The 25,155-nt window shown below is 38.3% G+C and overlaps 1 protein-coding gene and 1 pseudogene across 1 annotated transcript; one reads left to right on the top strand and one right to left on the bottom strand.

The window, feature by feature from the left end:
* The window catches only part of LOC121464649, a 237,874-nt pseudogene that overhangs the window by 139,556 nt on the left and 73,163 nt on the right, over nucleotides 1-25,155 (bottom strand).
* On the top strand, nucleotides 1,017-11,513 carry LOC121464618 (zinc finger protein 431-like). Its single transcript, XM_041677649.1, has 4 exons — nucleotides 1,017-1,277; nucleotides 8,423-8,549; nucleotides 9,794-10,006; nucleotides 10,090-11,513. Exons 1-4 carry the CDS (start codon nucleotides 1,017-1,019, stop codon nucleotides 11,511-11,513), a joined length of 2,025 nt encoding a protein of 674 aa, XP_041533583.1.

The raw sequence follows: 25,155 nt of genomic DNA, 5'->3' as shown, positions 1-25,155 counted from the left end.
GGAAATAAAAACCTAACTAAAACAGAAATTGGTCCCAGGGACTGGGGTATTGCTATACTAGGCCTGACCATACTTTTGCTTGAAATAATATGAACTTTGGGACTTTGGATTAGGAAAAGTTTTAAATGCATTAAAGACTGCATAATTGACCATACTAAGAGGAGCATGGGAGAGAGTGACCTTGATAATGATATGAAATATCGGGAGCCAGATCAAGAAATTTGAGAGTAGGGTTTTAGTATGTTGCCTAGAAATCATCCTTGTGATATTTCGGTGATGGGAGTGGCTGCAATTTGCCTCCATCCAAAGAACCTACCTGAGGCTAAAGTAAAAAGGTTTTGATTATTCCGTTGGCAGAAGAATTCTCAAAATAGACTAGGATAGACTGTCATGTGGATATTAGTGGTAACTCTACTGAAGACATATAATGAAAGGAGCAGCAGAAAAAGAAAATTTGCTTGAGGAAAAAGGGGCCCCAAAAAGTAGAATTGCAGCTAAATTCGCTGTTCAAGAACATAAACGGATTAAGAAATGGAATAAGGGGAGTGGTGACCTGAAGGAGTGTTGGCACTTGCCTTCAATCCTAGCCTACGGAGAGAGACTTATCTCTGCAAATTCAAGGTCAACCTGGTCTACTGAGCAATTCTCAGGACAGCCAAGCTTAGGCAGTAAAAGAAAGAAAGCTGGTGAAATATAATTAAATAAGGGGCCAAGTTCCAGCCCCAATGAGCAGCAGAACCTGACAGCTTTGGTCATGTGCTTCTGGCTTAAGTCTTAATGATAGGAGAAAGACATTTAGATCCTCTGGTTCTGGTTGGCTGGGTCTTAAGTATCAGCTGTGATGAGCAAGTTATCAGATGTATTTAAGCAAAATTCTACTTTGCTGGGTACATGATTCTGGTTGGCTGGAGCTAAGAGACCAGCTTCGCTGATGTGAAAATGTCTGGGAAGTGTTTCCTAAGAGTACAGAGAAGCTGTCTTCCAAAGGTAGCCAAGGTTTTACCTCATGCTGCTAGATGGACTTGGTAATATGTGTCAACCTGGTGGTACTGGTTTTGAAGGTATGGATGAAAGTGAGGCATGGCACTGTGGGATGGCAAGAAAGTCCATTGGAGAAGGTGCAGTCTTATTGGCACTTGAAGGCCCAGGACTTTGGCATGAAGGGACATGCCAAAAAGTTGAGACGTGACACCCTGAGGAGATCCTATGAGAGACCACTGGTGAAAATGCAGCCCAGTTGCAACAGAAGCCCCCAGTGTTTCATAGAAGCCAGCACTGTAATGTGATGAGCAAGAACAGCAGTGGCAGTGGAATTGAGTCATCCAGAGTCTAGAAGACCAGCTGTGTATCCTACAGAGGACAGAGTCAGTGTATTAACAAGACCTATGAGGAGCCTGGGAGATCATAAGCGAATCTTAGATATTGGAAGGATGGAATTTTTTAATTATGCAAGATGCCAGGTTCAGAGGATATCTGATGAGGAGAGCTGCTAATGGGGAATGAAACCAGCCAACAAATAAGATGTGTGTTGGACTCAACAAAGCTGAAAAAAAATTGGAGAGTGGGAAAGCTGTTGGACATAGAGTTAGTTATCATTATATTGACTTTTTTTTCTTTTTTGTTACTTGGATTTGGTTCTACTTTAGTACTCTGACCCATCCATCTTCTGATTCCTGCACATGTAGGCTTTCATCCTGGCAACCTTGGGCCTCAATTTAGGCCAGTCATTGGTTTGACACTATACCAAACTTGAGCCACCATTTTCCTGGTATATCGTACAGACATAACAAGTTTGTGTCAAATATTTTAGGGTTTCCTAGGTTTTCTAGTCCAACCAGTGGGGGCCATATGTGATTACAAAAGATGACTAGTTCAGGCTCCATATCTGAGTTACTGGGAGTCTTCACTAGAGTCACCTTTTAGCTTGTAGAAAGTTGCTACTGCACTGTTTCCACACCACCCCTGATACTTCCTTTTCTTGTTCCAAGTGCAACCACAAAATCTAGTCTAGTTCCTCTTTGCATGAGGCCTCTATGCACCCTCTACTACAGTCATCCTTGTTACTTATTCTCTCTGGGTTTGTTGATTGTACTGTGATTATTCTTTATTCAACAGCTATGGCTATCCTGGGGTTTTTGTTTTTCCATATAAAGTTGATTATTGTCCTCTCCAGATCTGTGAAGAATTTTGATGTGATCTTGATGGGGATTGCATTGAATCTATAAATTGCCTTTGGTAGAATTGCCTTTTTACTATGTTGATCCTCCCAATCCAAGAGCGAGGGAGGTCCATCCATTTTCTGGTATCCTCTTCAATTTCTTTCTTCAATGCCTTAAAGTTCTTGTCAAATAGATCTTTCACTTCCTTGGTTAGAGTTACCCCAAGATATTTTATGCTGTTTGTGGCTATCGTGAAAGGTGAAGCTTCTCTGATTTCCCTCTCTGCTTCCATGTCCTTTGTGTATAAGAGGGTGACTGATTTTTTGGAGTTGATCTTGTATCCTGCCACATTACTAAAGCTGTTTACCAGCTGTAAAAGTTCTTTGGTGGAGTTTTGGTACACTATCATATCATCTGCAAATAACGAAAGTTTCACTTCTTCCTTTCCAATTCGAATCCCCGTGATCCCCTTATGTTGTCTTATTGCTATTGCTAGAACTTCAAGCACTATATTGAAGAGGTATGGCGAGAGTGGACAGCCTTGTCGTGTTCCTGAGTTTAGCGGGATGGCTTTGAGTTTCTCTCCGTTTAATTTGATGTTAGCTGTCGGCTTGCTGTATATGGCTTTTATTATATGTAGGTATGACCCTTGTATCCCTAATCTCTCCAATACTTTTAACATAAATGGATATTGAATTTTGTCAAATGAAATCTAATGAAATGATCATATGGTTTTTTTTCTTTCAGTTTATTTATATGTTGGATTACATTGATAGATTTTCGTATGTTGAACCAGCCCTGCATCTCAGGAATGAAGCCTACTTGATCATAATGGATAATTTTTCGGATGTGTTCTTGGATTCGGTTTGCCAGTATTTTGTTGAGGATTTTTGCGTCAATGTTCATGAGTGAGATTGGCCTGTAATTCTCTTTCCTGGTTGAGTCTTTGTGTGGTTTTGGTATCAGAGTAACTGTAGCTTCATAAAATAAATTTGGCAATGACCCTTCTGTTTCTATATTGTGGAATACATTAAGGAGTATAGGTATTAACTCTTCTTGGAAGTTCTGGTATAATTCCGCATTGAAACCATCTGGTCCTGGGCTTTTTTTGGTAGGGAGGTTTTTGACAACAGCTTCTAATTCTTCGCAACCAACAGGTCTGTTTAGATTGTTCACCTGGTCCTGGTTTAACTTTGGTATATGGTATTTATCTAAAAAAGTGTCCATTTCTTTTACATTTTCCAGTTTTGTGGCATACAGGCTTTTGTAGTAAGATCTAATGATTCTCTGAATTTCCTCTGTGTCTGTGGTTATGTCCCCCTTTTCATTTCTGATCTTATTAATTTGCCTATTCTCTCTCTGCCATTTGATTAGTTTGGATAGGGGTTTATCAATCTTGTTGATTTTCTCCAGGAACCAGCTTTTTGTTTCATTGATTCTTTGGATTGTTTTCTATGTTTCTATTTTGTTGATTTCAGCCCTCAGTTTGATTATTTCCAGTCTTCTACTCCTCCTAGGTGAGTCTGCTTCTTTTTTTTCAAGAGCTTTCAGGTGGGCTGTTAAGTCTCTAATATGTGATTTCTCTGTTTTCTTTAGGTGGGCACTTAGTGCGATGAACTTTCCTCTTAGGACTGCTTTCATAGTGTCCCATAAGTTCGAGTATGTTGTATCTTTATTTTCATTGAATTCAAGGAAGACTTTAATTTCTTTCTTTATTTCTTCCTTAATCCAGGTATGGTTCAGTAGTTGACTGTTCAGTTTCCATGAGTTTGTAGGCTTTCTGGGGGTAGCATTGTTGTTGAATTCTAACTTTAATCCATGGTGATCTGATAAGACACAGGTGGTTACTAATATTTTTTTTTATCTTTGTAAGTTAGCTTTGCTACCGAGTATGTGGTCAATTTTTGAGAAGGTTTCATGAGCTGCAGAGAAGAAGGTATATTCTTTCTTATTTGGGTGGAATAATCTATAGATGTCTGTTAAGTCCATTTGCTTCATTACCTCCGTTAATTCTCTAATTTCTCTGTTAGGTTTCTGTTTGATTGACCTGTCCATTGGTGAGAGAGGCGTGTTGAAGTCGCCTACTATTAGTGTGTGCGGTTTGATGTCTGCCTTGAGTTTTAGTAATGTTTCTTTTACGTACGTGGGTGCTTTTATATTAGGGGCATAGATATTCAGGATTGAGACTTCATCCTGATGAATTGTTCCTGTTATGAGTATAAAATGTCCCTCTCCATCTCTTCTGATTGATTTAAGTTTGAAGTCAACTTTGTTAGAAATTAGAAGGCCACACCTGCATGTTTCTTAGGTCCATTTGCTTGATAAGCCTTTTCCCAGCCCTTTACTCTGAGTAGGTGCCTGTCTTTGTGGTTGAGGTGTGTTTCTTGTAAACAGTAGAATGTTGGATCCTGTTTTCGTATCCAGTCTCTTAGCCTGTGCCTTTTTATAGGTGAGTTAAGTCCATTAACATTAAGTGATATTAATGACCAGTGGTTGTTAACTCCGGTCACTTTTTTATTAGTAGGGTTTGTGTGTTTCCCTTCTTCGAGTTGCGCTGGTGAAGGGTCTCTAGATGTCTGAGTTATTGTGGTCATTGTTGGACTCCTTGGTTAGTGATTTTCCTTCTATTATTTTCTGTAAGGCTGGATTTGTGGCTACGTATTGTTTAAATTTGTTTTTATCCTGGAAAATTTTGTTTTTCCCATTTATAGTGAACGAAAGCTTGGCTGGATATAGTAGTCTGGGCTTGCATCCATGGTCTCTTAGTTTTTGCAGTACAACTATCCAGGTCCTTCTGGCTTTCATGGTTTCCATAGAGAAGTCAGGTGTAAGTCTGATAGGTTAACCTTTATAAGTAACTTGGCCTTTTTCCTTTGCAGCTCTTAATATTCTTTCTTTATTCTGTATATTTTGTGTTTTGATTATTATATGGCGAGATGTTTTTTTTTTTTTTGATCCAGCCTATTTGGTGTTCTGTATGCTTCTTGAACCTTCATAGGTACATCTGTCTTCAGGTTGGGAAAGTTTTCTTCTATAATTTTATTAAGTATATTTTCTGGACCGTTGAGCTGCCCTTCTTCTCCTTCTTCTACTCCAATTATTCTTAGGTTTGGTCTTTTTATTGTGTCCCATATTTCCTGAATGTTTTGTGATGAGAGTTTGTTGGACTTGCTGTTTTCTTTGATCAGTGCATTTATTTTCTCTATGTTATCCTCAGAATCTGAGATTCTTTCTTCTATCTCTTGTATTCTGCTGGTTATGCTTGTTTCTGTAGTCTCTATTCGTTTACCTAGATTTTCCATGTCCAGCCGGCGCTCTGTTTGTGTTTTCTTCTTTGCCTCCATTTCAGTTTTCAAGTCATGAACTGTTTCCATTATGTGCTTGATTGTTTTTCCTTGGTTTCCTAGGGTATCATTCACTGATTTACTCAATTCCTCGAACTTTCTGTTATACTTCTCATCCATTTCTATAAGGGCATTTTTTTATATGCTGTTTAAGGGCCTCTATCATTTTCATATAGTCAATTTTTTCTACTTCTTCTTGATTAAGGTGTTCACGTCCTCCTGTTGTGAGGTCGCTGGGTTCTGGTGGTTTCATGTTGTTTTTTCAGATTATTGGGTGAATTCTTGCCTTGGCGCCTGCCCATCTTTTCCTCCGAATGCTCCCCTATGGATCTCCTTTTACAGGATCAGGTCTTCTTGCCCACTGATGTACCTTCCCAGTGATGTCACTCCCCAGTGATGTTTCTCCTGGTGTCCAGATCGGATCTTTGCGCTGCTTGGGTAGCTCGCAAACAAAGGCCCACCCTGCTTGCTGCAGGCAGGCTATGGAGACAAAGGAACTACCGTCCTCCCCTTTGCCCTCCCTATTCGGGTTCGGTCCCAGCGCCCAAGCAGGCTAGGAGGTGCTATGCCGCCAAAGAGGGGAGGGAGGGAGGGAGACAGGGGGTGGGGGATATGGATGTAAGCTGGATGGGATGGGAAGAGAGAGGAGGTATTGGGCAGTATAGCCCCTGCAGGATGACCTGGAAGTGTAGGATGGATCAGGAACGTCTAAGTTCCCTGTTTCCGGCTTATATCTTGGGTATATATCATGTTAGTTAATGTGATTAACATTTACTTTCTCAGAAGGAAAAAAAAACTCAAGATGCTACACATCAACAAATAAATTAATCACATAAAAATGCAGTTTGGAATTAAACAAAGAATTCTAAATAGATTGAATCTAAACTGTCTTAAAAACACTTAAGTAAATTTTTAACATCCTTAGCCATCTAGCGAATATAAAGTAAAACTACCTTTAAAATTCATCTTATACCTGTCAGAATGGCTAAGACCAATAACACAAGTGACATCTCATGCTGGCAAGAATGTGGAATAAAGGGAACACTCCCCCATTGCTGCTGGGATTGCAAACCTGTATAGCCATTGTGGAAATCAATATGGCAGTTCTTCAGATAATTAGGAATCTATCTATCTCAAAATTCAGCTACATCACTGTGGTGGTTTGAATGTAGTTGGCCTCCATAATCTCCTATAGAGTGGCAGTAGTAGGAGGTGTGGGTTTTTTGGTCTGGGTATGGCCATGTCAATTCATTATCATAAATGTTATAAAAGACTTCACATTTAAACATTTCAGGGACTGTTGCAGCCTATGACAATCATTGAAGTTAGACTAAATACTTTTACATCATGAGGTGACTATAGCCATTTAGAGATCTAGGTCAGAATGTAGTTGATTGAAGGATAAGCTCCAAGATATAATGAGGTATTATTGGTGCCCTTCTTTGTTGTATTTGTGGAACCTTTACTAGGAGAAGGCTTTTTAATGAAATTCCACATTGGGGATTGGATTTACATGTTTATAGCTTCAACTCATATCTGGTTGTTTGTGTCCTGCTGCCATGACTTGACCACCATTATAGATGGTATCACTAAATGACAAAACATGCAGTTGAAGCAATTGCTATTCAGTGTTAATCATTTTTGCTGCTCTGATTTTTATTTTAAATTTTTGTTTTTAGTTTTGTTTCTGAAAGACAATGTTTTTGTGTGTAACTCTGGCTGTCCTGAAAGTATCTCCTTAGACTATCATGACATCCACTGAGAGATATATCCCTCTGCACAGAGAAATTAATAGTGGAGCACATGCTTTGTTTTATGTTTTTTTATTGACTGATGTGTTTGGAATGTAGATTTTTGTAAATTCCAAGCATTTGCTGCTGTGCTGAAAATCCCTATGTCTTAATTTTGAACTGTGGTGGAGGGTATCCTTCTCTTTTCCAGGATAACAGTATCCATGACATTAATACCTGTGTCTTCTGAATCAATGGATTGGAGATGTGTGACATTCTGCCTGTTTTTTTTTAATTCTATTGAATGAGAATGCATTTATTTTGCTACACATGGGTATGTACCAAATGTGTGCCTATTCCTCATAGTGGTCAGAAGAGGCCTCAGAACACACAAAGCTAAAGTAATGGATAGTTATAAACCCTATCTAAGTACTTGCAATTGAACACACTTCTCCGCAAGACCAGCAAGACCACTTAAATGCTGAGCCAATTTTACTTCCCTGTCATATTTATGATCAATATTTACAGTGGTTCTGTTTTCTTTGGTCCATTTCTAACTGTTCAACATGTACTCCTTTTTAGTAAGGTTTTATTATGCTACAATATAACTGGGCCATGGCAGGTTCTGGAAGATGAATGCAGAACTACAAGAATGCAAAACATTTTGGAGGAACTTTAGTAAAAACCTCTGATTTCTTTTTACATTTTTTTGTTTAAATGATTTTTGGTGAGAAGACAGGGTTTTATTAATGTGTAACTCTGGCTTACCTATAACTCACTGCATAGGTTTTGACTGGCATCCAACTTAATTTAATTCATCTGCTTTTACATTGAGTGATGGTATTAAGATATGAGCCAATATACCCAAGTTTCCCATCTCTTTTCTAGTTAATAATCATCCACACTATTTTTCGGATGTGTTCTCAGTAGTGTTGATCTGCTTGCTTGTCTCTGTCTGTATGTCTGTTCATTGCCATTTCTTTCTCAAGGCTGTATTCTATGTAATGGGCCAAGGAATGGCACATATGAGCCTCCTCTTCAGCTCATTTCTAAAGTGAGTGGTGATTACATTATTTCATGAAAGAACTGTAGGAAGCATAAGAATTATGTGAATATATTACAGTAAAAGAAGTATTCATTTACCATGTCAGGCTCACACTTTGTTTTACTATTGTTTGGATTATTTTAGAATGCAGTGACCTATGATGATGTGCACATTGACTTCACTCGGGATGAGTGGGCCTTGCTCAATCCTTCTCAGAAGAGTCTCTACAAAGATGTGATGCTGGAGACATACAGGAACCTCACAGCCATAGGTAAGACTGTGAACTTCCCTTCACATTTTAATGTAAAGGGACAACTGTGCCTTGGTTATTGATTCTCTTGCATAGTTTTGTTTAAGAAAGAATAAGAATGGGCTGAATAAATACTGCATTGTTTATTTATGATATTACATTTTGCACAATTTCCAATAATATATCATCCATTTTCTGGTACTATATTTTAGGCTATAGTTGGGAAGATCATAATTTCAGAGAACATTGTCCAAGTGCTAGAAGACATGGAAGGTAATTTTTATGTAAATTTTGATACAAATTTCCATTGAAAAAAATTAATGTGTCCTGAGAGATTTTAAGCAAGACAACAGTAATAAATAAGAACAGCTTGAAATGTATTGATCATTATCAATTTCTCACAAAGTCATATGCCTTCATATCGGGTAGCTGTTCGGTGTTTTCAAGGCATTCCTCTCAAAAAAAGAAGATAAGGAAACAATGTTTTACTGATACCACCAATTGAATCATAGCCCCATGAGAACTATGCCATAGAAATGTCAATTCATATAGTTTATGCAACTCCAGTACTGCAAAAGGCATAGACATTGAATAGATGATAAGTATATGTCCAAATCTGTATGAGAAATAGAGTCTGTAGTAAAGCTAGAGTTACTCATATACCTGTGGCTTTGCTAACCTTATTGAAATGGTTAGTTTATGAAAGTCAAAAAGGCTTCTGTGGAGAAACCTAAATCCCTACTCCACATGTTTGTGAGGAACAAAAACTCAAATTGTGTGAATTCAATGGAAAAAATCATTTATTTGTTCTTCCTTTAATAAGAATATCATATGTCACTCTGAACACAAGCAAGTGAGCATGTGAATATGTGAAGAATGACTGGAACTCTCTCAGAATAATGAGAAAATATGAAAGAAATTTAGTATTTCAACCTTGGGTAGACATGTTGAATGTGATACAAGGTTATATTTAATTAGTTTTCCAACTTCATTGGAAAGACATCAACAAACTCTCACTGAAGAAAAGCCCTATGAGTGTTGGACTGTGTACTTACTTTGTTTATCCTCGTTCTCTTTGTTATGCAGTATCTATTAAACTATAAGACAATCTTAGAATGAAATAAGTATGGTAAAGCTTATTTAAAACTGAGTAGTTCTAGTTTTTTCAAATACATAAAAAGTCTCATATAAAATTAATTCATACAGATAATAAAATTCACTAGAGTAATGCATAAATTTTTTATATGTTCCAGTTATCTTTGCAGGTATGAAAGAAGCCATACTGGAGAGAAACCCTCTGAATATGCACAATGTGTTAAATCCTTTGCATGTTACAGTTTTCTTCACAGGCATGAAAAAATTCATTCTTCAGAGAACCCATATGATTGTATTCAACATGATGAAGCCTTTGCATGCTGCAGTTGTCCTCAAATATTTAAAAGAGCACATGCTGGAGAGAAACACTATGAGTGTAATCAATGCAGTAATGTTCTTGCCAGTCATGGTCAGCTTCAAAAACATAAAAATCCACATTCTGGGGAGAAATCCTACACATGTAATCAATGTGATAAAGCCTTTTCACAGAACTATGCTCTCCAACTACACCAAAGAACACATACTGGAGAAAAACCTTATCAGTGTAATCAATGTAGTAAAGCATTTGCATGTCATGACCTACTTCACAGACATGAAAGAACACATAGTGGAGAGAAGCCCTTTGAATGTAATCAATGTGATAGAGCTTTTTCACGGCGCTCTGGACTCCAAAGACATGAAAGAACACATACTGGAGAGAAACCCTATGAATGTACTGAATGTGGTAAATTCTTTGCATATAATCATCATCTTCAAGTACATAAAAGAACACATACTGGAGAGAAGCCCTTTGAATGTAATCAATGTGATAAAGCCTTTTCACAGAACAGTGCTCTCCACATACATCAAAGGACACATACTGGAGAGAAACCTTATCAATGTAATCAATGTGATAAAGCTTTTGAGAGTCACGGCCAGCTTAACAGACATAAAAAAACACATACTGGAGAAAAGCCATTTGAATGTAATGAATGTTATAAAACTTTTTCACATTGCTCTAAGCTCCAAATACACAAAAGAATACATACTGGAGAAAGACCCTATGAATGTAATCAATGTGGAAAATCCTTTTCCTATGTCACTGTTCTCCAGCTTCACAAAAGAACACACACTGGAGAGAAACCTTATCAGTGTAATCAATGTGATAAAGCCTTTTCACAACTTAGTAGTCTCAAAAAACACAAACGAACACATACTGGAGAGAAACCGTATGAATGTAATGAATGTGAGAAAGCCTTTTCACAGGATAGTAGTCTCAAAAAACACAAAATAACACATACTGGAGAGAAACCATATGAATGTAATGAATGTGATAAAGCCTTTTCACAGAACAGTGCTCTCCACATACATCAAAGGACACATACTGGAGAGAAACCTTATCAATGTAATCAATGTGATAAAGCTTTTGAGAGTCACGGCCAGCTTAACAGACATAAAAAAACACATACTGGAGAAAAGCCATTTGAATGTAATGAATGTTATAAAACTTTTTCACATCGCTCTAAGCTCCAAATACACAAAAGAATACATACTGGAGAAAGACCCTATGAATGTAATCAATGTGGAAAATCCTTTTCCTATGTCACTGTTCTCCAGCTTCACAAAAGAACACACACTGGAGAGAAACCTTATCAGTGTAATCAATGTGATAAAGCCTTTTCACAACTTAGTAGTCTCAAAAAACACAAACGAACACATACTGGAGAGAAACCGTATGAATGTAATGAATGTGAGAAAGCCTTTTCACAGGATAGTAGTCTCAAAAAACACAAAATAACACATACTGGAGAGAAACCATATGAATGTAATGAATGTGATAAAGCCTTTACACAACTTAGTAGTCTCAAAGCACATAAAAAAACACATACTTTACATGAAACATATGAATAAAATCAATGTTGTAAAGACTTTTCACAACTTAGTAGTCACCAAAATCATTAAAGAACACACACTGAAGTGAAATCTTATGAATGTAGTCAATATGATAAAACTTTTGCATGTGATGGCCAGCTTCACAGATAAACAAAAAACACACACACATACAAAAGAGAAGCCCTTTGAATGTAAGCAATGTGATAAAGATTTTTCACAGAGCTCTAAACTTCAAATACAGAAAAGAACACATAGCAGGAAAAAAACAACCCTAGGAATGTCATCAATGTGAAAAAGCCTTTTAATATGTTAGTAGCCTCCAACTTCACAAAAGAATATATACTGGAGAGAAAGCTTATGACTGTAATCAATGTAAAGTCTTTACATCCACCAAGGAACACATGTTGAATATAAACCGTACAAATTTAGCTAATGTGGTAAAACCTTTATATGTGTCATTAGGCTTTGAAATCATGAGAAAAAACATACTGCAGTGAAACTTTTTTTTTTTGAGACAAAGTTTTTCCATAGTATTGTAGTCTGTCTTTGCACTCACCCATAGAAGAGGCTCACCTTGCACTCAGAGATTTGTCTGTCTCTGCCTCTCTAGTGCTGGATTAGAGGGGTGTGCCACCACAGTCTGACCAGAGGAACTCTTTAAGTATAATGAGTGTGCTAAAGTTTCCCTCTTCTTGGTAGGCTTTATACAAGAGTAAAACTTTTAGTAAATAATAGGTCTTTTAAAGCCTTTGCATATCACAGTACTCTTTGAGGACTTGAGAAGATTCATATTGAAGGGAATGTGACTATACATGTTTGGTAATATTTTCAGGCAGCATACAATTATGTAAATAAAACTGTAAAGAAAAACATCTTCAAGTGTCAGCCGTCTGTTTAAGCATTATGAGTTTTCTACTTTGTTTGTACCAGTAAAATTATATGGATAGTTGTTCTGTGAATTCATTGATTTTACACTTTTCTTCAATTGCATAAATGCACTTATCCAAATGTAAAATTTTATAGATGTGTATGAGGGGGCCTCTTCTGTGTCTGTGATAAAGCATAATGTCTAAGTCAATTTTTTAATTTAGAGTTTAATTTGACTTTGGGTTCCAGAGGTTTACAGGATCACCATGAAAATGTCATGAAAACATGTTCAGAACTCATATCCTCTGTCTGCAGCACGAACCAGGGGTAGGAACTTGAAATGACATGTGGATGTACACCCTTAGCCACAACCCCCATGGCATATTTCTTCCAGGAGTACTGTGTTTCCTAAATCTTCCCAAATGTTGCCAACAATTTAGAAAGATTAATTTCTCTAACTTCAAGTCTACATGCTTGCCTTTTCTTACACAAACCCATTCTTGTTGAAGAAAAACTCTGTAAGTAAACCTTTAAATGCCTTAGCATGTGGGTTACAGGGATGAATGCCTATTAGAGAAACATTCATGACTGAAAATTGCAGTCTGTTTTTGGTATATTTGATAATAAATTTATTTAATTTAATTGTGTGATGTCCTTGTGTTTGTGTGGTATATGAATGTTCATGCTTTTTCCCAAGAAGGTTAAACCGTTGTGTATTCCTGAAGCAGGAAGTACAGGAAGTTCTCAAAAACCTGATGGAATAAACTGAATATAACTGCTTTTTCATGTTTCTAGGCCTGTAAATATTTTTCAAACTTTTTAATCATCTTGATATCAGGAATCAGGGAAGAACTCATACAAAAGACAAACCCTCTTCATGTAAATTATCTGTTATAGACTTTAGACATCACAGTTGGCATAGTCTCAAGAAATTTTTGTCTCATGTGTTTTTCATAATTATTTACTATCATCATTCAAGACTGATGGTAGAGATCACCGCATTGTGTTTTCCAATTTGCAATGTCGGAGATAGATATTAAAGTGTTCTATAGGTTTAGCGAATCCATTAAGTGAAGGTTATTTTGTGGTCTTTGTATTCCTGCTGTGGCTGGTTTTACTGAGAGATAGGTAATTTTCTGCTGAAATATATAGAATGAGATGCCCATCATCTAAGTGTTACATTGTTCACTAAATATCAGGCAGTGTGTGATCATGCTTTTCAAGTAAGGGTGTCTGTTAAAGGGGAGGTAATTGTTTTTCTTTGTTTTGTTTTCCATATCTTTACAAATTCCCTTACAATGTTATCCAGGCTTGCTTATATGTCAATAATTAGTTATGGATATATTCAAACTAATAACTCTCATGTGTTAGTTACTTGAGTGTAAGTATAAAGGTCGATGATATATCCCAACATTTGCTCTTTTGTCAACACTTAACAAAATTAATGTTAAAATGCTTAATAGAGAATATAAAAAAAACATAAAATACCTCATGTGTATTCAAAACAACCTTTTCTTCAAACTGGTAGAGGTATAATAATGTAGAAAAATAAGCCATCAATTGCATATTTCACAGTATAGCTTGATATCCTAATGGTATATATACATAATTTAAAGTTCTATAAATCTTCCTGTCCCCATTAGTTATCCATTTGTTACTTCATCATAAATTGGTTCCTTCTAAGGGAATTGTTCAGAGATGCTAGATAATGTAAAATCAATGAGATTTATTTGAAAAAAGCTTCTGTTATATGTATGTGATACGATTATGGGGTATTAGGCCTGACTAGTATGTGGAGACCATAAAACAAGATTGTTGTGTTGACTTTTGGCTCTCTTTATATGGTGATCGAGATTAGGTTACCAGCTTTGCACACCATACACATTTCTCACTGGTATATCAACTCGACCCGATGAGTTAAGACATTAAGTCAGTAAAATATTGTCTTCTTTTTAGATTGTAAACATGTTTTCATTGGAGACTAGAGGAAAACAGAACACTTGGAATAATAAAACCTTTTTGCAATTGAAAATGATAAACTGCTATCACTTTTTTCCTTATTCCTTTTTTGTGGAATATGTTATTCTGAGACATAAAATGAAGTGACTCTAACACTTGCACAATTAGGCATTTACAAAGAGCTGTAGAGTATTGAATTGTTAGTGAGATTGTTTTGCATGTGGAAGTCAAATCAAATGGCCTGAGGGCAATGCTTGTGGTATACCTGAGAATAAGTTTACCTTTTTTTAGGATGTATTACTGCTATGGGAGAGTAATCTTTTATCTTGTCCCTTGTGTTATTATTTTTTCTTTTATTTTCTTGAGCTATACATTTTTGTCTACTCCCCTTCCTGCTCTCCCCTCCCATTCAACCCTCTCTCATGGTCTCCATGCTCCCAATTTTCTCAGGAGACCTTGTCTTTTTCTAAACTTTCCATGCAGATTAGATCCATGTATGTCTGTCTTAGGATCCTCATTGTTGTCTAGGTTTTCTGGAATTGTGAATTGTATGCTGATTTTCTTTGCTTTGTGTCTAAAATCTGCTTATGAGTGAGCACAAATGATATTAGTCTTTTTGGGTCTGGGTTATCTCACTCAATATGATGTTTTCTAGATCCATCCATTCGCCTGCAAATATCAAGATGTCATTATTTTTTTTTCCTGTGTTTAATTTTTTCTCCATTGTTTAATAAACCACATTTTCTTATCCATTCCTTAATCAAGGGGCATTTAGGTTCTCTGCACGTTCTGACTATGACAAACAATGCTGCTATGAACATAGTTGAGCACATGTCCTTATGTTAAGCATCCTTTGGATATATACCCAAAGGTGGTATTGCTGGATCTCTAGGAAAGTTGTTTTCTAATTTTCTGAGAAATCACCATCCTGATACCCAAAACAACTGTACCACATTGCACTCCCATTAGCAACTGAGGTGTGCTTTCTTTACCCAACAACCTCTCCAGCATAAGTTGTCATTAGTGTTTTTGATCTTGGCCATTCTTACAGGTGTAAGATGGAATCTCAGAGTTGTTTTGATTTGTATTTCTCTGATGACTAAAGATGTTGATCATTTCCTTAAGTGTCTTTCAGCCATTTTAGATTCATTTGTTGAGAGTTCTCTGTTTAGGTCTGTACTCCAGATTTTTATTGTTCTTTTGATGACCAATTTCTTGTGTTCTCTGTATGTTTTGGAGATCAAACCTCTGTCTGATGTGGGCTTAGTGAAGATATTTTCTCATTCTCTAGGCTACCATTTTGTCTTGTTGACTCTGCCCTTTGCTTTACAAAAGCATTTCAGTTTCAGGACATCCCATTTATTGTTTCTCTCAGTGTCTGTGCTACTGGGGTTATATTTAGAAAGTGGTCTCGTGCCAATGCATACAAGTGTACTTCTCACTTTCTTTTCTGTGAGGTTCAGTGTGACTGGCTTTATATTGAGGTCTTTCATTCATTTGGAATTGAGTTTTGTGCATGGTGACAGATATGGATCTATTTTCATTTTTCTTCATGTTGATATCCAGTTATGCCAGTACCATTTGTTAGATATGCTTTCTTTTTTCCAATCCCACACCAGTTCAGAATTATGAGTAATAAAGCGGTTGTTCATTTATGAGGAAAACTTACAGATCACTTTCCAAGACAATCCTCTGTGTGAACAGGAACAGAGTCTTGCAGGTGGAAGAAGGAGCCAGAAGTAAGAGAGTGGGCATACATTTACAGCTGCTTTTACAGTATAAGGGGCCACACCCAAGTGGGCTTTTTACTTAAAGGTTATTGGCTGAAAGAGCAGAATGTGCTCCCCTAGCACCTCCCCCTTTTGTTTAAATAAGAGAGTTCCAAACCCAATACAAAACTATATGCACTAGGAACAGATATCATTTATAATTAGAAATACAACCAGCATAAGCAATATGCAATAAACAAGCTAAATATATTGTCCTATATAGTCTAAGTCTTACATAGAAAATGGGTTTGGCTAGATCTTAAAAGGAGAGTAACTACAACTATCTAATTTTCAACCCTATCAAAGGCCTGAGAAGGGAGATGATATTATTTGAGTGTCTGCGTTACCCTCTCTGCCACTGTACCATAGGCCACTGTACCACAGGCATGCCGGGCAAGGGCCTGAAGATTGAAAGAACACACAAGAGACCTGATCTGAAAGGAGATTAAGCTGAATTCCATTTATTCATCCTTAGGGAAATCCTTAAATACCTAGCTCCTGCACAAGGAATTCCCCCCAGGCAGGTGGGAAATTGCCACACCGAAGATGGAGTAAACAATGCCTTATAGCTAATCACCAGGCAGGGCAGGGGGAGCATAGAAACAAACAATGTTTTAGCTGGCCAGCCAGAAACTCCTCAAGACGAAACACAGGAGCAGGGGTAGACCCATGGACCCTACAGGTCCCCCTTTTATATAAATTATATGACTAGGTTATTATATGACTATCCAAAGGTGGCATTGAATGTGAGGCAATACCCCTTATCTGTCATGGGAAAGTGTCCAGGTCAAAACATTTCCTGTCTTAGGTTGGGATAGCCCCCCTAAAAACCTTTCCTGTCATTGGCTCACTAGTCACCCATCACTGAGTTCAGCCAGATTTGCACTGAAAGATCCTTCGGGGCAATAACTAAGAGGACTCGCCATGTGGTGACATTGACCTGAGCTTCTCTTTGGCTCTGGCACCATGGAACCATGAAGATGATGCTCCAGCACATATAAGCTCTCCTTAAGGAAACAGTGCCTGCTCAATCCTAAATAAGACTGCCCAAATTGGACCCCTTTAAGTAAGGTCTCAGAACTGGTGGGAGGAACCCTGGTATAGTTAACTAAAATAATCTTAAGAGTCAATTTGTAAACTGTGCACTCCAGGATTCGTGAATAACAGCAATAACCCTTTTACTGTATAACCCAGTAGTAGTCTTTAACCAAAACCAATTGCAAAACTAACTGCAATATTCATTTTTAAATTAAGCTCAATTTGAGTGGTCAAGGCATTTGCAACCTGCCCTGATAAGGTATCCATTGTGCTAGCAGAAGCAACTGACTGACTAAGGTGAAATCTAGCAGCTCTAGCTGCTGTGGCAGCCACAGCAATGGCTGCCATTATCATGGGATGTGTTGATAGAGGAACAATCCTTGGCACTCAGACCACCACAGTCAGGACCTCAGGATCCCAGCAACTCTTCAGTTGACAAGCCAGTATCTATCTGATCTCTTGGCTCCATCCTGTCTTCAGGCTTCTGGACAGGAAAATCCACAGCATGCACCAGATGCTCAGGTACCCATACTGGATTGTCATCATCCTGCGGGAAAACACAAACAGCCCCTCTTCCCCACACCAGTACAGGATCTAAACCAAACCAAGTGCCATCTGCTAGATTCTTCCATTTGCCATGAGGCATCCCGGAAGAAACTGGCTGCCGATGCCGGTCAGCAGCATACAAGATTAAGCATCAACATTCGAAAAATTTAAAATGTGTAAAATAAAAGACAAATGGTCTCTGGGGGTGGAACCATATTCCCCCTTTTTTGTTTTATGCAAATAGGCTTTGAGCATATGATGCACTCGCTCCACTATAGCTTGTCCTTGAGAATTATAAGGTATTTCTGTTTTATGAGAAATGGAGAACTCAGCAAAATTTAGCAAAGCCAGAGTTGGTGTAGGCTGGCCCATTGCCAGTTTTTACAGTTTTTGGAACTCCCATGTAGGCAAAAGCCTGGAGACAGTGACTTTAACATCCCATGATTTTTCTCTTGTATGTGCTGAAGCAAACATATTGCATATGCCCAAAAGAAGGAACATGGGCAAAATCCATTTGCCATAAATGATTAGGGGAAAGCCCATGAGTATTAACTCCCAAATGAGGAACAGCTGAAAGTTCTGTACACAGAGAGCATTTTTAAACAACATCAGTGGCCTGCTCTTGAGATATCTTAAAATGAAATCTTAAAGACCCAGCATTGAGATGAAAACGATTATGGGCTTTTTCCGCAGCTTCATAAGATTCTTGACTAACTGCACAAATTTGGCAAGTAAGCTGATCAGCCACTGCATTCCCCTCACTCTTCATCCTTCCAACCTAAATATTGGGTACTGCACTCTGGAGAACTGGCCATTCCTACCCCCTGTAATGCCGTAGAGGTCAGGGTGCCAGCCAGTGTTTTTTTTTTTTTTTTTAAAGATTTACAACAGTAGTTGCTGTTGAATTTATTACAGGAAGTTGGTTGTATGATACTTCCAAGTTGTTACTAGGTGGTGATGCAGGCCAAGCCAAGGGTTGAGGAACATTCTGGGTTTCTGCAGGCAAGGTTCAAAGAGCCTGAGATGTGGCCAGGACATCAGGTCAGATGGACGGCATTCCTCACCAACAGATTCTGGGCACCGACTTCACAGCCAGGTGCACACACTGACTCATGCTGTGTATAGAGGGTGTGGCCCCATCCCATCCACCCTTTCCTTCTCTGCTGTGCTGTGACTACAGCAGCCTGTGCAGAAAGTGTGCACCTTCTTTAAGGGACGCTTGCAAACATTCCCTGATGCCCAATTATTTCAAGACAGTTTATTTCCAAAATGCGTCACAACATTAGCTTTTGGCCCATTCTGCCAAATGTACAAGCTACAAATGCTTGCTTAGCAGCTGAGGGGCACACGTTAGTATCATGTCTAAAAAGTGATAAAAATCCATATAAAACAAATATTCAAAGTTTCCATAGGAACACAGGTAAGTGTGACCCATCTCCTAGCATTCCACACTGCATCCGTGCCAACCCTAATCTTACAAAGAAATTCCAAAACTAGCAGTAATTAAGTTAAATGGTCCCCCCAGATCCCTTAACTCAAGCTAAACTTGCAGGTAAGAGCTACAAGAATGGCATCTACACATTGATACTGGTGGAAGCACAGGCTACTGGGTGATGGTCCATCCTGCTCTCCTGGGCACAAGACATGGGCAGAGTGCCAACATCCTGCTCCTCCTCTTCTGGTGGGAAGCCGTGGCTCTGGATCTGCTTCCTGAGTTGCCACATTCCAGCCAGTGTATTTTTAGCAATCACAGAACTATCAGCCCCTGTATCTGGAAGGCCTTGGAACTTTTTCCCAGTGATTGTTAATGTAAACATGGGGTGGTTCTCTAAATAAGAAGCTCAAATAGTTCCAGGGAATCCCATGGAGCCAAATGCCTTGTCCCCTCATTCTTGTTTAAAGAATGGATTAGTAGAGCGAAACATGGGCAAAAGCACTAGTCGAACTATTCTTGCTCCTTGAGGATGACAAGGACACTCACCCCAGCTTTAATCATAATTTTAATTTCTCCAGTATAATCAAAGTCTATAATTCCTGGCAAAATTTTATTTCCTTTAAGTGCAGAACTACTTCTACCCAAAACTATACCTATTGAATTCTTTGGAGTAGGTCCAAATACTCCAGTCCCCAAGGCCTACACACCCATTTGTGGGGTCAATACTGCCCAGGTAGAGGTACAGAGGTCTAGTACTGTACTTCCTGTGGTGCCTTGGACAATTCTTTTTTATCAGTGCAATCTCCTTTTCTAAAATTCCTTCTTCCTCTTCTATATCCCTTTTAGTACTCTTAACTTCCCCCTTCTCAAAGCTGTTAATGGAATTCACAGATTCTATCTCCTGAATCTCCTCAAAGGTTTTGTTCAAATTCTCCAATTGCTTTTACTTTTACATCATCACTGAGAAGAGCACCTCTGACCAAGCGCCATAGTGAAAATATCGCTACAGAGAATTCTTCTGGCCCTCTCTCTTTCAATGCTTTTTGAATGTCAGCCTTTACCTGCTCCAAATCAGTAATATTAAAGCCCCCTGCATGTAGAAACCAGGGACTAAAGTCTAAAACTGTCATAATGATCTCTTACGCTGTCTCAATTTTAATACTCGGGCCTTGTTTCTCTAAAAGAACTAACAACTCGCCTGTTAACCGGCCCCTTAACACTGGAACAGAATTACTTACAGCCATTTTCAATTCACCCTCACCACTCAATTTGTTACCTGCCAGCAAGCCTTCCAAAGGTGATTTCTCAGGGTCCCTCTACTTCCTGATCTCGCTGAAGGGCCTTTAACTGTAATTCCTGATCATACCAGCAGGGTCTCCAATTGCAACACCTGCTCCTGAATTACCCTTTCAGTACAGTTCACACGCCACTGTCCCGTACGCAGCCACTGTACTGTACGCAAGCCGGGCAAGGGCCTGGAAATTGAAAGAACACCCAAGAGACCTGAGTCAGTCGAAAAGAGGTCAGCCAAATTCCATTTATTCAACCTTGGGGAAATCCTTAAATACCTAGCTCCTGCACAAAGAATTCCCCCCAGGCAGGTAGGAAATTGCCACACCCAAGATGGGGGTAAACAATGCCCTACAGCTAATCACCAGGCAGGGCAGAGGGAGCACAAAAACAAACAGAATGTTTTAGCTGGCTGGCCAGAAATTGTTCTCAAGATGAACCCCAGGAGCAGTGGTAGACCCATGGGCCCTACACTTGAGCAGGCAGGAAGTACAATAAAGTAGCTTCCAAAGTAAGCAACATATGACAGAGACAATTAGCTACCTGAGAAATCACCCAAAGTCTCATTTTGCAACATTGAAGCAACCAAATGTGTCTATGGCCTATCATAACTGACAGACCATTTCAGAGGCAGGAAATTTTTTGAAACTGTCTTACCCTGTCTTGGCAAGATTTGACAGTCCTGCTTATCCATTTCCGTATGCCATGTACCTTGTTAGTGTCTCAGTCATGGGCAGTTCCTTGCCCAAAGGCCAGTTTCACCAATAACAAAACAAACTCTGAGTGGAGTGTCTTTCATGCTCAACATTCTTTCGGGAATACATTGTTGTTGTAAGGAGCAATCTTGTCTCATGTCAATGGAACCCTAAGTTATTTACATGCCACTTCTACAGATCCTTGAAATGGTTGAAGTTTACCTATCTACATGTAATGCAACCTCTATGTATCTAAAGAAACTAATTAATCTGACCATATGTACAACAAACATGAACAAATATTGACCTATAATATTTCAATTCCCAGCAACCACATGGTAGTTTACAACCATGTATAATGAGATCTGGTTCATATATATATATATATATATATATATATATATATATATATCACTGTATACATAATAAATTAATAATCTTTTTTAAAAAGAATAGTAAATAATCTGTAAAGAAATGTGCACCAAATGAGGACAATGACCACAAAGTGTAAACAATTAATAAGTATCTTGATCAGAGGTAGAAGTAATATATAATGTAATATAAAAGTATATCCTAAAAGTTGTATCAATATACAAAATGTCCTAAACAGAGGTAAAAAACAAGTATATATATAATCTGATAAAATAATTTTGCATATGTGTACAAATAATGTAAATAAAAACAGCAAATATAATTTGAACTTGTATCAATATACAGAAGCTATACCAATGTAATGTAAATTATCTACAATTAATAGCTCACAAGTATTCACTCTATTACCCAATATTATTATCCCTGTTTTTTGAACAAACATAGTTTTCATCCCAACCCTCTCTCTCTCTAGTACAAGTAATAATCAACAACCCCTAAATGGTGTTCCCAAACATAAGGACAAATATTTTTTGGCAAATGGGACATGATCATCTAGAATTACTTCCAGCTGTCATGGGACTATTGTTCTTTCAAGGTCTGTGAAGAATTGTGCTGGGATTTTGATGGGGATTGCATTGAATCTATAGATTGCTTTTGTTAGGATTGCCATTTTTACTATGTTGATACTTCCTATCCAAGAGCATTGGAGATCTTTCCATTTTCTGGTGCCTTCCTCATTTTCTTTCTTCAAAGACTTAAAGTTTTTGTCAAATAGGTCTTTAATTCCTTGGTTAATGTTACCCCAAGATATTTAATGTTATTTGTGGATATTGTGAAAGGTGATGTTTCTTTGATTTTCCTCTCAGCTTTTTTATCATTTGTGTATAGGAGTACTACTGATTTTTTTGAGTTGATCTTGTATCCTACCATATCACTTGAGATATTTATCAGTTGTAGAAGTTCTTTGGTATAGTTTTTGGGGTCACTTATGTACAGTATCCTATCATCTGCAAATAATGAAAGTTTGACTTCTTTTTTTTTCAATTCGAGTCCCCTTGATCTCCTTTTCTTGTCTGATTAGTAATGTTTAGTAATGTTTAGTAATGTTTCTTTTACATATGTCAGTGCTCTTGGATTAGGGGCATAGATATTCAGGATTGAAACTTCGTCTTTTGAATCATTCCTGTCATGAGTATAAAGTGTACTCTCCATCTCTTCTGATTGATTTAAGTTTGAAATCAATTTTGTTAGATATTAGAATAGCCACACCTGCTTATTTCTTAGGTCCATTTGATTGGAAAACCTTTTCCAAACCCTTTACTCTGAGGTAGTGTCTATCATTGAGGTTGAGGTGCATTTCATATAAACAACAAAAGGCTGAATTCTGTTTTCATATCTATTCTTTTAGCCTGTAACTATTTATAGGTGAATTGAATCCACTGATATTAAGAGATATTAGTGACTAGTGGTTAAATCTGGTTATTTTTCTTATTTATTTATTTGTTTTATTGAAAAAAATTTCCACCCCCTCCCAGCCTCACATTCCCTTCCCCTTATCCCACTCCTTTTCCCTACCCCCTCCCCCACTCTCTCCAGTCCAAAGAGCAGTCAGGGTTTCCTGCCCTGTGGAAAGTCCAAGGACCTCCCCCTCTCCATTCAGGTCTAGGAAGGTGAGAATCCAAACTGGCTAGGCTCCCACAAAACCAGTACATGCAGTAGGATCAAAGCCCAGTGCCATTGTCCTTGGCTTCTCATCAGCCCTCCTTGCTCGTCATATTCAGAGAGTCCGGTTTTATCCCATTCTTTTTTAGTCCCAGTCCAGCTGGCCTTGGTGAGCTCCCAATAGATCAGCCCCACTGTCTCAGTGGGTGGGCGCACCCCTCGCTGTCCTGACTTCCTTGCTCATGTTCTCCCTCCTTCTGCTCTTCATTGGGACGTTGGGAGCCCATTCTGCTGCTCCAATGTGGGTCTCTGTCTCTATCTCCATACATCGCCAGATGAAGGTTCTATGGTGATATGCAAGATATTCGTCGGTATTGATATAAGATAGGGCAATTTCGGGGCTGGAGAGATGGCTCAGTGGTTAAGAGCATTGCCTGTTCTTCCAAAGGTCCTGAGTTCAAGTCCCAGCAACCACATGGTGGCTCACAACTATCTGTAATGAGGTCTGGTGCCCTCTTCTGGCCTGCAGACAGAATATTGTATACATATAAATAAATAAATAAATAAATAAATAAAAAGATAGGGCGATTTCACGTTCCCTATCCTCAGATGCCCAAGGAGCTAACTGGGGACATCACCCTGGACACCTGTGAGCCACTCTAGGTTCAAATCTCTTGCCAACCCTAAGATGGCTTCCTTAATTATGATATGTGCATCCCTGCTCGCATATCCACTCTTCCTTTATTCCAACCATCCCTTTCTCCCAAGTTCCTTCATCCTCCCCTTCTTACTTTTCTCTCCCCATCTCCCCATACCCCCATCCCAACCCACCCCAAAGATCCAAATTTTGTGTCCAGCAATCTTGTCTACTTCCAATATCCAGGAGGATAACTATATGTTTTTCTTTGGGTTCACCTTCTTATTTAGCTTCTTTAGGATCACAAATTCTAGGCTCAATGTCATTTATTTATGGCTAGAAACCAATTATGAGTGAGTACATCCATGTTCATCTTTTTGGGTCTGGCTTACCTCACTCAGGATAGTGTTTTCTATTTCCATCCATTTGCATGCAAAATTCACGATGCCATTGTTTTATACCACTGAGTAGTACTCTAGCGTGTATATATTCCACACTTTCTTCATACATTCTTCCATTGAAGGGTATCTAGGTTGTTTGCAGGTTCTGGCTATTACAAATAATGCTACTGTGAACATAGTTAAACAAATACTTTTGTAATATGATGGGGAATCTCTTGGGTATATTCCCAAGAGTGGTATTGCTGGATCCTGAGGTAGGTTGACTCCCAGTGTCCTGAAAAACAGCCACACTGATTTCCAAAGTGGTTGCACAAGTTTGCATTCCCACCAGGAATTGATGAGTATTCCCCTTACTCAACATCCTCTCAAGCATAGGCTATCATTGGTGTTTTTGAATTTAGCAATTCTGACAGGTGTAAGATGGTATCACAAAGTTGTTTTGATTTGCATTTACCTGATCAGTAATGAGGTTGAGCATGACCTTAAGTGACTTTTGGCCATTTGAACTTCTTCTGTTGAGACCTTTGTCTGTTGCGGGGTTGGTGAAGATCTTCTCCCAGTCAGTGGTTGCCTTTTTGTCTTAGTGACAGTGTCCTTTGCTTTACAGAAGCTTCTCAGTCTCAGGAGGTCCCATTTATTCAATGTTTCCCTAAATGTCTGTGCTGCTGGCGTTATACATAGGACGCGATCTCCTGTGCCCAAATGTTGTAGGGTACTTCCCACTTTCTCTTCTATCAAGTTCAGTGTGTTCAGATTGATATTGAGGTCTTTGATCCATTTGTCCTTGTGTTTTGTGCATAGTGATAGATATGGATCTATTTTTATTCTTCTACAGGTTAACATCCACTTGTGCCAGCACCATTTGTTGAAGATGCTTTCTTTCTTCCATTGTATACTTTTAGCTCCTTTATCAAAAATGGGGTGTTCATAGGTTTGTGGGTTAAAATCTGGGTCTTCTATACAATTCCATTGGTCGACTTCTTTGTTTT

This window comes from Microtus oregoni, unplaced genomic scaffold (genome assembly GCF_018167655.1).
Source record: "Microtus oregoni isolate MIOR12 unplaced genomic scaffold, Mior012 000029F_ref0000214, whole genome shotgun sequence".
Lineage (NCBI taxonomy): Eukaryota > Metazoa > Chordata > Mammalia > Rodentia > Cricetidae > Microtus > Microtus oregoni.
Note: the sequence above shows the minus strand (reverse complement) of the source record. Positions and strands in the feature narration are given on the sequence as shown.